At 32.6% G+C, this 14261-nt stretch overlaps 1 protein-coding gene across 1 annotated transcript in view; it reads left to right on the top strand.

Annotated features, from left to right (window-relative positions):
* The first annotated feature begins 3725 nt into the window (after positions 1-3725).
* The window catches only part of LOC120770841 (pneumococcal serine-rich repeat protein), a 172871-nt gene continuing 162335 nt past the window's right edge, over positions 3726-14261 (top strand). The window contains exon 1 of the mRNA XM_040098437.1: positions 3726-4363. Within this exon, the coding sequence (XP_039954371.1) occupies positions 4333-4363 (31 nt within the window). The 5' untranslated portion in view covers positions 3726-4332. The remainder of the gene's footprint in view (positions 4364-14261) is intronic.

The raw sequence follows: 14261 nt of genomic DNA, 5'->3' as shown, positions 1-14261 counted from the left end.
AACTAAAAAAAAAATTATTAATTCAATTAGCCTAATTAAATTAAGAAAATATAAATTTAACTCAGAAAAAACTTGAACTAATCAGCCATTTTTAATTATTCTTATTAATTTACGATTACTTGTAATTACTTTCATTAAGAGAAAATAGTCTGACTTCAAGCAAATTCTATAAATTAAAATTTTATAAAACATAAATAAACTAATTTGGAATAGTTGTGTAATTATTAAATTTTTATTTTATTTGATTATTTTAATTACTTTTTGATTACTTATGATTACTAAATTCGAATTAATTAGTAATTTTTGCATAATTGTTTTAATTAGTTTCGATTACTTTTGAAAACTTTGAAAATCTGACTTTAAGATAATTATTTAAATTCCAAAAATAATTTTTTTATGAAATATAAACAAACTCGTAAGGAATTTTTGAGCAATTATTTTAATTACTTATCGATTATTTTTGAATAATGTTTTGAATTACTTTTTGATTACTTATGATTAGTGAACGGAAAATTGCGTTTTTTTGACTAAAGGCAAAAAGCCAAAAGTAATGAAATATAAACACGTATTTTTTGAAATAAATTTAATGATTTAAATTAAACTATTATTTTTTAATTAAAATTCAACTTCTTTTTAATTGAAATTTAAGTTACCTCATTCAGCTAAATTTTAATCAATGAAATGAAATTTAATTCAATATGTTTCTAATTAACAATTAGAATTAATTAAATTTAATTTATTAAACTTAAATAACTTTATAAATCAAATTACATTAAATTAAATTATAAAACTAATTTTAAAATTCTTTTCAATAATTTTTTTATTTTAAAATAAATCAAAAATAAATACAAATACAAAAAAGTTATAAAAAATTCAAAATATAATTTATATGATGAGAAGAATTTTATTTTTAAAACTAAAAGTTAATTAGTTAATTATTATTAAAAATAAGTATAATATATTATCTAAGGAAATTAATTTGGATTAAATATACTTTTAATTAATAATTAACATACATTTAATTTAATTAGTTTCAAAAATTAAATCAATTTAATGATAATTAACTAATTTAATATAATTATTTTTAAAAATTAAGTTAATTAAATTAAGAAAATAATAATTAAAAAAATAATTTATTTAAAGCTTTTTCAATTAAATAAACTCAACTTTCTAAATTAAATGAAAACAATTATTTTTTAGTTAACTATTTTCGTAATGAAAAGTTTATGAAAATTATTATTAAAAGTTAAAGTGATTAAACTTAATTTTATCTAAAGAACTTAGTTGGAATTAAATATATTTTTAAGAAACAATTAATGCAAATATGATTTGATTAATTTTACAAATTAAATTAAATTTAATTTAAATTTAAATAATAAATTAAGTTTTATTTTAAATCATTAATTAAATTAAATTAAATTTATTTATTTAATTTTTTAATGAGATAAACTTAATTTTTGAAATTAAACACAAGTTATTTTTTTCTTAATTAAAAATACAAATTATTATAAAAACTTAAATTAATTGAACCAAATTTTATCTAAGGAACTTACTTTGGACTAAAAATGTTATTAACAGTTAACATTAATTTAATTTTATTTCAGTTATTTAATTTATTTATCTAAATTTTTTTAATTATTTCAGTTTAACTATAATTAGCTTTTTTATTAATTAAGTTTAAATATTTATAAAATTAAATTAACTTAAGCCTTTAAATTTAGTAAAAGTAATTATTTTTTAAATTAGTATTTCCTTAAATAAAAGTGCAACTATTTTAACTAAGTTTTAACTCATTAACTTAATTTGGATTAAACATTTTTTATTAAAAATTAACATTAACTTAATTTAATTTCATTTCTTAAATTAATTAAATTTATTTGAAAATTAAATTAATGTAAATGTAAGTAAATTTAATTTTACTAAATTTATAATTAATTTTAATAAATTAATAAATTAATTTAATTTATTTTAAGTAATTATTTTTAAAAATATTTTTTTAAATTAAATTTACAACTACTTTAACTTAATTAAAATAGTGTATATTTTTAATTAACAATTAACATAAATCTAATTTAGTGTAATTAATATAATTTAATTTAATATTTCACGGTAACTCAATTTTTATTTTCTGATTTTCAGGCTAAATGTTTTTCAAAAATGTAATGCGAGAAAAAAAGTTTTAACTTGACACATATCAACGAATTTTTCATGGAATAATCAATAGAAATAGTGAATAAAACATATACGAAGCTTAAGGCATAAAAAATAATAAAAAAATATACGAGAATATTTTCCAAAAACTTTCCAAAAAATACTTATACTTCAGTGTAAAGAAGAAACTGCGTAGCAACTGCGCTGAACATACCCAGTAGGAAAAATATAGTGCAAACACATACACAAGCAAAAACAAAGCCCGAGATTAAATGCGTTAAAAACTATACAAGAAAAACATAAATTATATGCAAAGCGCAGATGCTACAACAACACTTATAACAACCAGCTTAAAATATAATAGGTTGGAGAAAACAACAACAACAATAACGAAAATGCTGTCATTCTATGCAAATTACGTGCTACACACGTCTCGACTGACGCCCACAATGGCCAAAGCGTTTGCCAAGCTGCTTGAACTTAATATGCCATAGATATGCGCAACTGCACACACACACTTTGAAAGACACTCACACACACACAAGGACGAATACAAAGTGAAAAATACGCTGTAGTTCACCTACATACATACATTGTGATGAATGTGTGAAAAAGTGTAAATGTCATGACGTTTATTTATTGTCTACGAAAACCACAAAACCCGAAACACAAATAACAGCAACAACAACAACAACGACTAGTCTGCATAGTTAAAACGCAGAAAAAAACTGTTTATATTTGTTTGTATGTGTGCGTGACGCAACCAACACGTTGTATTTAACAAAAAGGTCGCAGAAAACAACAATAATTCGAACAACAACAATATTTCGAGCAACAACAACAATATTTCGAGTAACAACAGCAACAACCCTTCGAGTAACAACAACAATATTGCAAGAAACAACAATAATATTTGGAGCAACAAGAACAACATTTCAAAAAACAACAATAATACGAAAAAACAACAACAAAAATTCGAAAAACAACAACAACACCGGCGAGTAATACGACGTCAAGGACATTGACAAACTAAGCAATCACGACGCAGGATAACGGCAAACGAGTGGCCACACGAAGTTGATAACGACAACATAACGTGCAAGCTAACGGTATTCCATAAATATTTGTGTTCGCGTGTGTGCGTTTTCATACAACTTTTTCACTTTATTGCCCGCGTGTGGCAATAAAAGCGGCAAAAAGAGGAAAATAACAAAGTCTGTCATCGATACGGTTGAAGAAGCAGCCACCCTGTTGCTGGCATTCAATTGCAGACACCGACAAAGGCAGCTTACGACTTAACACACACTTACAAGCAAACACACAGTGAATGTGTGCGGCATTTATTTTATATTTTGCTCGTAGGAAGAGCTCGGCAAGCTAGCCTTGTGCTACAATTACTTAAGCCTCGCACACATACACAGTTATTTACAAATACATATATACATATATATATATCAGGTATATGTATATGTATGCACAGATCTCACCTAGAACGGCTGACGGCTATGCGACGTTGCTAATTTCAATATAAATCAAGCTGCTCAACATAGCAACGGAAAAGCAGCAGAAGAATCAGAAACAGAAACATACAAGAAAATAACCACCCACTCTACAAGAACAACAACAATAACAACTGAGGAGAAAAACAAACTAAAGCACCCACCCAACTAAAGACGCTCTACGGCAACCAACCTCCATGCAACTCACCAACCCAGCGAACATCTGCACCACCAACCGACCAACAATAAATACAACAACAACGACAAGAACAACTAATTCACCTTCAAAGCTTTAAGGATTAAGCAAGCATTAATATCGATCAGTTACAAGCGACAACAAAAGTAGCAAATAAACGAGTACCAGCGCACACATTGTTGCAGCAGGGGAGAAAGTACTCACAACAACAGCAACAAAAACAAAAGCAAAAACAAAGTACACAACAATAAAAGCGATAATAGCGTCTCACGTCGCAACTAAAGCGTGCAACGAACAACAACTACAAAATACTAACACACACACTTACACAAACAGACGTGTGTGTGTTTGTGTGACATGTTGTTAGCTTGAAATTAGAGTCCTCTAGAATCACCTATACAGCTGTCAAACACATCTACAAACAACTACACACATACAACCTTTCGCCCGCCTGCCTGCCTGCCGAACAAATAGGAATTCAACGAAATGGCACGACGCAAAGGAAGCGGAAGAGGAAGTAAGTTAACAAATAGCATTATGTTTGACTTAATAAACAACAAATATTAAGTAGAAAATAGTTTAAGGCGTTACAAAAGTTTATAAGGCGTGTTTCAGAAATGTTGCATAAATAATTTAACTACGGAAGCACTAAGGTCAGGCGCTTTGAAAGACTATATACTTTAGGACATTATAAAAAATAGCTTATAAAGAAAAGAATACGTTAACTTTGGTTGCAACGCAGAAATAATACCCTGTACAGAAGCATTTATTGAAGCATAAAAGGGCATAACGAGATATTTATCTCCATTGCGATCAGCCAGTTTGTATGGCAGCTGTATGCTATATTGGTCTGATCTGAACAATTTCTTTCGAGAACATAGCATTGTCGTAAATAATGATCATTATAAAATTTCATAGTTATATCTTGTCAGATAAAAGAATTTTCCATACAAGAACTAGATTTTGTTCGATAAGTTTGTATGACAACTATATGCTATAGTAGTTCGACCTCAAAAATTTGTTCCGAGATCGAAGCACTGTCTCAAAGAATGATCCATACCAAATTTCATGTATACATCTTGTTTAATAAAAGAGTTTTCCATACAAAAACTTGATTTTAATAGGTCAGTTTGATGACAGCCATAGGCAATAGTCATCCGATATCGGCCGCTTCTACAAATGAGCTGCTTTCTGGCGATAAACGAATGTGTGCATAGCATCAGATAGATATCTCAGAAACAGAGAAATTAGTTCGCGTATAAATAGCTCAACAGACGGACTAAATCGTCCGCATTCATCACTCTGATTATTTATATGTATATAGGTATACTTTATAGGGTCTCCGGCGTCTTATTCTACATGTTAAAAACTTCGTACCTTCATACCTTGTTCAGGGCACAAGTGTTTATAAATTTAATCTCGAACAAATAACTTTGAAAAATCTTCTGGCCATAGTCAGTCTTATTCCAACCTTATTGGAAGTTTTTGTCTATTATTAGATTTTATATGAAGGTACTTTCTGAAATATCCGTGTCCGAATGGCAGCTGGTTTTCGCCACCTTAATTTTGGCGTGCAGGAATTGTACCCAGAAGGTTAATCTGGGATTCAGCCTAGGTCATCTGAGGGTGTTTCGAACGTCTAAAGTCGCACGCAGAACTCTTCGATGAAATTCGGATAGCGAATAGAGTTGACCTTCCCGATCTGAAACCGTGTTGTCTGAATTCGCCAGCTTTTCCAGTCTAGATTTAAGTAGACTTTTATAGAGCTTGTGTATAACATGCATTTTGCTATGTTTCTTACAAGTTTCAGGAAATATTCCAGTTTCGAGGCAGGCGTTGTACATATTTAAGAGTACTGCAGGTCGTTCTGCGACGATTGTTTTTTGTTACTTCTGCTAGGATCCCATCCGGGCCGATCGATTTATTAGTTTTGCGCTTGCCATCGGCCAGTTGCAGTTATTCGAGAGTGAACTTGGTGGTTTCCGAAAATCTTATAGCCTATTCTGGTTCACTGACTGTGTTTTCGCGCGTAGGAAAGAGCATGTTAACGATAGCATCCAGTTTGGCAGCGTTTTAGTCAGGTGACTTGCTTCGAGCTCGGAGTTTCTTCATTACTATTTTATACCCTAGTTCAGAGGGATTATTATTAGTATAAAATTTTCCTATATTCAAATTAATAAACTACATAAATCTACTTAGATACAATGGAAACTAACGTCAAATATGAATTGATGTCAGCCAAATCATCCACTCATGCGAAGCTTAATATCCTCAACAAAATTTATAAAACTTGAAAGTAATATCTTCGTCTAATATGACCCAAACAAGTTTTTGGCTCTACCAGTGCTTCAATACCCAAATCAGGCCAAACTAAATCTTGAAGCCTTTTAAATAATCTTATATTTTAGTCGATTTCGAGTCTAAAGTTGAAAGCTGCGGTCTTGCAACCAAAATTCTAAAAATATTGCTCCAATTGATCTAAAAGATCTTAAAGCACCTAACCTGGGAATAATACGTACTTCGAAATGTAGATCAAATATAAAAGTACCTCTATGAAATATTTCCAATTATTCTATACATAAGCTGTACTAAGCTTCTCATTTAGTTTTTTCACTAGCTAATTAATTTGTTCACCATAATCCTTAATTGCATGTCAATTAAGGAAATATGAAAAGCAAAATTCCACAAAATTAATATTGCATTATTTCTGAATGAAATTACCTTGAAAGCATATGTCCGTATAATGCAACCCTGTTCTTTACGCCCCTTAACCCTATCCCCTTTCTATTTGCTTTCTGAATTTGTAACTAAATATTTTATGCAAAATAGAGAAATAAACTCATTAGCATGTTGAATAAAATTTCGCAGAATTACATAATAATACATCAGTTCTAATGAGTTCACAGAAATATTGCAGCAAATGCCAATGTCCGTCAGATAAATAAATGTATGTGGAACTACTTCGGCGGAAAAAATAAAACAAATTTCTTGTTGCTTCTGATATTGACAGTTATTGAAATTGCTTTGATTTGGCAACAATAAAAACCATACGAAAATATCTCGTATAAAAATTACAAGTATATATGTATATGTATATGTGTGTCATTTGTGTTAGTTATTAAATTTATGAGACTTGTTCGTTCGTTTTGCCACTGTCTTATATTAGTTTTTAAGAGTTAGCGTAAATATTATAACTTTATTTATCGATAACCTAAATCGGTGGCGATGGAGCAGACGTTCCATGGCTCGACCATGAAGATGTTCGTCTGGGGAACAACAAAACGGCGGAAGCCGATAGATTGCCAACCGAGCTCTTCAAACACGGCGGCGAAGAACAGATAACGAGCATGCATCAGCTTCTTTGCGAAATATGGTCGGACGAAAGTATGCCCGACGATTGGAATTTAAGTGTGTCGCTGCGTACTGTGTAGTCGTTTAGGCCTGTCTTGGAAAAGACACGTGGGAAAAGGACCAACACACACAACCTCTTCATCGACTTCAAACTCAGGTCGGGCAATACCTAAGGCTCCGTCAGGGTCAGGAAGGTTCTATCCGAGCCGTTCGATACCAAATAAGGCGAGTCCCTATCGTGGTGAAATATATTTAGAACTTTATCAAGTAACCTCACAACGGAATCGCTGAAAACTTGAAAAGTCGATGAGCTGGCTTTCCTCAATTTCATCCGATTAGAGTCGAGTCGGTTTTCCGTTGTTTGCTTGCGTTCTGACGTTGGGCCTTTGAACCTGCAGTGAGCTCAGCAAGCGATCTCAAAACCCTTCTGGTCCAGAGTGAACTGTAAGTTGTCATCCAGACTACTGGCTCTTAGTAAAGTCAATGTCTCCACAATTATATGTAAGTGTTCTGACTGGACACTGTCTAACAGTTTTACATGCGGTGTGGCTGATTGTTCTGCCGGAACAAAACTGTATGGTGGAAGGATAGGTAGAATCATCTTTTCACTTTTTATTGCCCAGCTTTTGCCAGATTGAAGTCGAAATATCTAGGCAGACTTACCTTTGGCGAACTTGTGGGGATTCGCTGGGAGCCAAAAGCATGGCACTTTGCCAATCTCATCAACTATTTCAGTTATGGTTACTGAGTACCAAGCTATAACCTGCAATAACTTCTATAGTGTATTCGGTATGATTTCGCTATCCTAAGGCACTACAAAATATTATTAACTATTTTCACGCGCTTATGAGTAACACCTCTGTCTCGAACTTTTTTCTATCTTCAATCATTTAGTCTAAATGCCTTTGCAATCAAGTTAATTATTTTATTGCAAAGTTGCTTGTGAAATTCCGCTTAAATGGCGATGATTCAGAGAATATTCCAAGCCAATTTATGCTTTTATTATGTGATTGCTTTTTTCTTGCGGCTTTTGGTAGAGGATATTTTTAAACTACTAACCAGTTTGCGTTTTTGCAACTTTTGTTTGATTTTTCATGCTGCAAGCGCTTGGCCAACAAGTTTTTCTACCAAAAATTGCGCCGCGCGATTAGTTGACTCATCTGAATGAACGCAAAGTCGAGGGAACACCTATGCCAGACCAGCACAAGCAAGCGTGAATTTTTCGTTTTTTTTTTATTTTTTTTTTTATTGTTGTCTATATATTTCAGTTGTGAGTATGTGTGTGGGCAATTTGGCGTGACTTATTGTGAGTCAGCGTGTCGCCACCCGCAATATGGTGTGAGTCTGCTCCGTAAGTAGTCATATCTGGCGGCGCAAACAGTTGGCAGTAGCGAGCACTTGTTGGCCAAAAATATTCAGTTTAAATATTTCTGGAAAAAAAATTATATTTTCGCTTTAAAAAAAAAATATATTTTCTCAATAAAAAACATTATTTTCGCTTTAAAAACAGCTGAATGGGAATTTTCTTATTAAATCGCTGCTATTTTAGTGGCATGCAACAGGTTTGTCTTAGTGAAAAAGTTGAAATTTATTATTTTCTCATTTAGAGCCACAATTCCACTTATTAAATCCACATTTTAATAATTCCGTTGACCCCTTAACCTACGCCAAATATTATAATTTTCTGCCATAAAACGGGGAGACGGGGATAGCGCGCATTTTCAAATCACTTTCACTACAAACATTCACCAAATACATAAAATATACTATGCAAATACATATGTATGTATGTATCAATCTGCTCACTCATAAATGGTTCTTTTATTAGTGTCTATATCAAGCTGTCGCCAGTCAATGCTAAGCAGCGTTCCATCATGTCTGCCCAAGCATCTCGAATACCGATAAAATATATATTATTTTTATCGGCTCTTTATATTAATATATTTATATGGAGATAGATATTCTTCGCATTAAATGTGTCAAGGCGTTTGCGCAGGCCACAAGCACACAACTCCATAGAACTAAAATGGCCTCCAAAACTGTTGCTTTTGCCATTTCAGAGTAGTAACCCAGTAAATAATTAATTTTCGAATGGATATCCAGATGAATGGAGTTGCTATTTCTCAATCCACTGTTCAAAAGCTTTTCAACTTTTGGTATTAATAAAAGTTTCAATTGTAAAACGATTTCTCAACTCTTTTCTCAATAGCTTGTCAACATATCCATAGTTATATCTTCCAAAAAACATCAATTTCAATTTATCAAACCAGTTCACAATAGTATCGCAACAGTTCATAATTAATTTAATAATTATTTACTGAAAGCAATTAAAACTTTTTCTATAGAAAGAAACTTCCTTCTTCTCAATAACATCTCAACAGTTCTTGATAGTAAATATTTTGGTTCAAATACTCAAACTTATTTTTCACTTTTTAAGAGTTGATATAAAAACAAAATAAATATTATAACAAAAACGGTTTCTCAAAACTCAAAACAGTTTCTCAACAAATAGCTCACTAAGAGCCGATTTCTCAATGTCTAGTTAGCATTTATTCATCAGTTAAGATTTGGTTTGAAAAAACGTTCTTTACCGAAGGAAGTAGTCTTGGTTAACTAACCAGAACTTAATTGACAAATGGCTGTCAAACAAACATCAAAAAAGCTAAGTTTTTGTTAAAAAAAACATTATTTACCGAAAGAAGTGGTCCTGGTTAGCTAATCAAAACTTAACTGACAGTTGACTGCCAACCATATATTGAGAAATCGGCATTAAATGTTGATACTTATCATTATTTTTAGAAAACAAAACAAAAGTATTCAAATAGAAATAAGCTTTCTCTACTTCCGATATCTATAATTATTTTGAAGTAAGCTTTTTCAAACCACTTCTCAATATTTTTTCAACTGCTCACTTTAGTGAAACAATCATAAAATTAAATTCTAAATTCTTTTTGTACTTTTTAAATGTTGTTATCAATGATTATTAAATTATTATGAAAAAAACGATTTCTCAAGAATTTTCTCAATAGTTTTCTAAGAGCCGATTTCTAAATTCCTGGTTAGCAGTTATCCGCTATTTAAGTTCTGATTTAAAAAAAAACGTTCTTTACGGAAAATGTAGTCTTGGGTTAGTTAACCAGGACTTAACCGACAGATCACTGCTTACCAGACATTTGAGAAAGTGGCACTATAATCATTAATATTTAATATTAATCATTATTTTTTTAAATGAGAAGTATTCAAATAGAAAGACCTCAAATGCTTGTTGTCAACAACATTCTCAACAATAACTACGGAATGTAAACTTCGAATCAAATCAAATCAAGAGAAACCAATTATAAATTGAAAATTAAGTCACGGTTAAATAATTTATTTAGCATAATTCTCAAATCCCGATTACTAATTCTCAACAGCATTTCAATATACAAAAGTTTACTTTAGTTTACCCAAAGCGAAATCTACGTGGTTTTAGCAGTATTTTCTAGATTCTTGTGTTCGTTGGGTTATGTCAACTATGTAAGTATGTCGCTTATGCCTGTGTGTTTACCAGGAATTGACATTGGTTTTTATTGAATTTATAGTCGCTTGTGTTGTTATTGGCAGGCAATTTATTTTCCAAGCAACCCAACCTGGCAACGCAGACTCTTGCCGCTTGGCCTTGAGAGCGAAAAATTACTGTAGGAGAAAAAAATGAACACAAAGGAAATGCCGAGAGGCGCAACGCTTTCAATATGACAAATTAAACGGAAATTACATTATGACGTTTTTTTTGCCCCAAAGCAACTAATATACGCATACATAACCGTGATGAGATACACAACCTAATGAAGCAACGCAGACTGAAAATAGAAGCATAAAGCCATTCCATAGCAATTGAGTGTGAGAAACAGAATCATCAGTTGTTGGTTACTCGGTCAAATAATAAGTAGTTCTGAGAAATCTGGCGGTGTTCAATCTTTGCTACTATACACATTCGCCTGGAGACCACTTGGGTGTTAAAGACTGAAATACGAGTATAACATCAAGATGGTTGTGATAAGCGCTCACAAGTATCGAAATATATATTTTAAAACCTTTAAAAGCTTCTTTTGGCTTCGAAAGTTATTGACCACGTGCTCTACTCCGGTAGGTTGCCATAAAGACACAAATGGAGTTGTAGGATGCCAAATCAATTGTGAATACTGCCATAAAGCAATATTTTGGTCAACTGCATTCCGTTACCAAATGTTTACGAATGTTTGCTAATATTAACTTGATCATAATTGATTAGGCTTTTTTTTAACTTTTCGAATTCTGAAAAACACTTATTACAAGTAAAAGGGTTGGATAACCCTATCCACTACCCTTATAACGATTCCGATAAAAGCTGCTGAAAGCGCAATAAATCAATTAATAAATACGTCACAGGCATTAAATTTTACACCTAAAATAATACAAGAGATTTTTATTGAAGTCGCGTTCAAAATTAGACGATGGGAATAGCACCGTCTACAGTTCCGTGAAAACCCTGGATCTACTCGAGAGATATCAACAAAATTTCATATATATTATTATTTTGACATTTATAAGTTCCATTGCGAAAATGAGCGAAATCGCACCAAAACCACGCCTACTTTACAAACAATAGAATTTCAAGTTCCATTCTTTCACTTCTCGGTATGCCAACCAAGGACCAATGGATGTTTCGGCATAAAACTATGCCCAAATAGTACGCATAGAATAGGCCACCTTATGAACAAAAAGTGTCCAAACCGGACCAAAACTATTCAAGCCCTCAGATACCCAATATGTGGAGCAAAGTTCCAATTGGCAAATTTTTATCTCTGTGAGATATAATATTACAAGGATATATAAACTCGAATATAATACTTATCTAATGATAGTACGACTGTATGTCAAAAATGGGTTGAAATGAAATTTTGGAACTTTCAGTTGACTTTATACCACATACATTGTGACAAAAGAGTACCCAGAAATTGTAAATAAATCGCAAAACATTTTATTATTCATCAATATTTATTTTGTCGCCTACAAAGTAACTGTCACGGTTTTATACCCAAAACATCCATCAAACCAAAAACGGACTCGCGAGATGTGTCGAACACTGAAGCTTTTTCAAGCACCATATGCTTTTTACTATTCCATTTTCATCAGTTGAAGAGGTCGAAGATCGTCCAGAACGGGGCATATTTTCAACGATCTCTCGACGTCTTTGAAGGAATGGACCTTATGTAGCTTACAAATCTTAAGCACCAGAAGGTATTGGCTTTGATTCTGACAACTTACAATAATATAAAATGTTACACCCGAACTTAGTACTTCCTCACTTGATTTAATCTGTTCCTTTTTCGATTTCTGGAGTATCTCAAGTTTGCGATTTGCTATCCCGATTTGCGTTCCCTGTTTCGGTTTTTTCTCTTGTATCTGCTCAGAATCGGCAACAAATTGCAACACCTACGTGTTCACTTAACGCGCCGAGACATCTTATTTGCCATCATTAGGACGTACTTTCATACACCCACACACATACATAACTGTAAACATTTTTATCCTTTCCGCATGTGTGTGTGTGTTAGCACGTGCCACCTTTTATAAAAACAAATACAGGCACACCAAGAAAAAGACTTATCATTTACGCTCCACTTACAGTTATTTCTACGCCCCGCACTTTGTTACAACTTTACACAACAACAACAGCAGCAAAGCAATTACAGACATACTCATATTTTATATACATATGTATATCATATTATATATGTATATATACTTGTATGTATATATGTATATACATATATACGCTTCTAATAGGCAAATAAAAGCAACCTGTTTCCTACTTTCCTCCCACGTCCGTGGCAAAGCAGGCAAACACATTGCGAATTCAGCTGAGAATAAATGTCTAAAACGGAATAATAGATTAAGCAAACGTTCAAGTTTTTCGGCCGAACTCAGCCGACAGCGTGAGTGTGGGTGCGGAGGTTGAAGCATTGCGCTATTCATGTCAAATACTCATACTCGTTCGCATGTGGGGGTGGAAATCTCGTCTGTGCTGGATTTCCACAGCGTCAACAAGTAACAGTGCCGAGCTCGAGGAGTCAGCTGTGCGAAGGCAGCAAGCTGTTAGACTTTCTGAGGAAAATAAATAAATGAAGTAGTGTGGGCGTGAGGACTCCAAGTAAAAACAGCATGATTTGGCCATTTAAATGCGAAGTTTATGGAGACTCGAAATTAAGGAAGAGAGAAATTTTAATATTCAAACCTGTCTGTCTTCCTACTCGCAAATACGAAACTAAGAAAGTTTGAGGGTGTCGGTAGTAGCACATTTACTTAGATATGCTTATGAGACCTGATATGTTTGAAACATATAGTATATCGAATTGGTGGTCGGTTGAAGTTGAAATGATTTAATGGCGAAATTTTCAGAGTATTTTCAATAATTGAGAGCCGAAATTGAATTATATGTGAATATAAGAGATAAGTCGAATATGTACTCTAAAATAAATTTTCACACATATCACAGCACGTTGCCAAGGGTTCGATGGTTTTGCAGCCATTGAAAGAATACCGTAAAATAACCGCATGAGAACTTTATATAGCTATTGCAGTGAGAAAAATTACAATATCAACAATTTTCATGAAATTTGTTTATACATTCCCTCATAGACCGGAAATCAATACAGTAAGCAATTAGTGAAAAGCATAGAGGGTTAGAATTATACATATTAGGGCCTATCGCCGGATTTGTTAAGTCAAAACTAAATACCACGTTTCAAAAAATCTTCTCTCATTCTTCAAAAAAATTTCCCTTGGCCTGGCAAACCATCAACATGACTTCCCAAAAGTGGACGACTCCACCACAACATTTCACGTCATAAATGCACAGATAGTTGATCGCCTCAACCAAAAACCAGCGCCTGCGACAGTACGGTCCTTATAGCGTTGGACTTGTCAAAAGCCTTTGATACAGTCATTCACACAACGCTACTTGAGGACACCGAAAAATCTACGCTCCCTCCAGAACTGAAGAGGTGGACTATGAAGTACCTGAGCGGTCGACAATCATCCGT

The sequence above is a fragment of the Bactrocera tryoni genome, chromosome 3 (assembly GCF_016617805.1).
Source record: "Bactrocera tryoni isolate S06 chromosome 3, CSIRO_BtryS06_freeze2, whole genome shotgun sequence".
NCBI classification, from domain to species: Eukaryota; Metazoa; Arthropoda; class Insecta; order Diptera; family Tephritidae; genus Bactrocera; species Bactrocera tryoni.
This window is presented reverse-complemented; position numbering and strand designations above follow the sequence as displayed.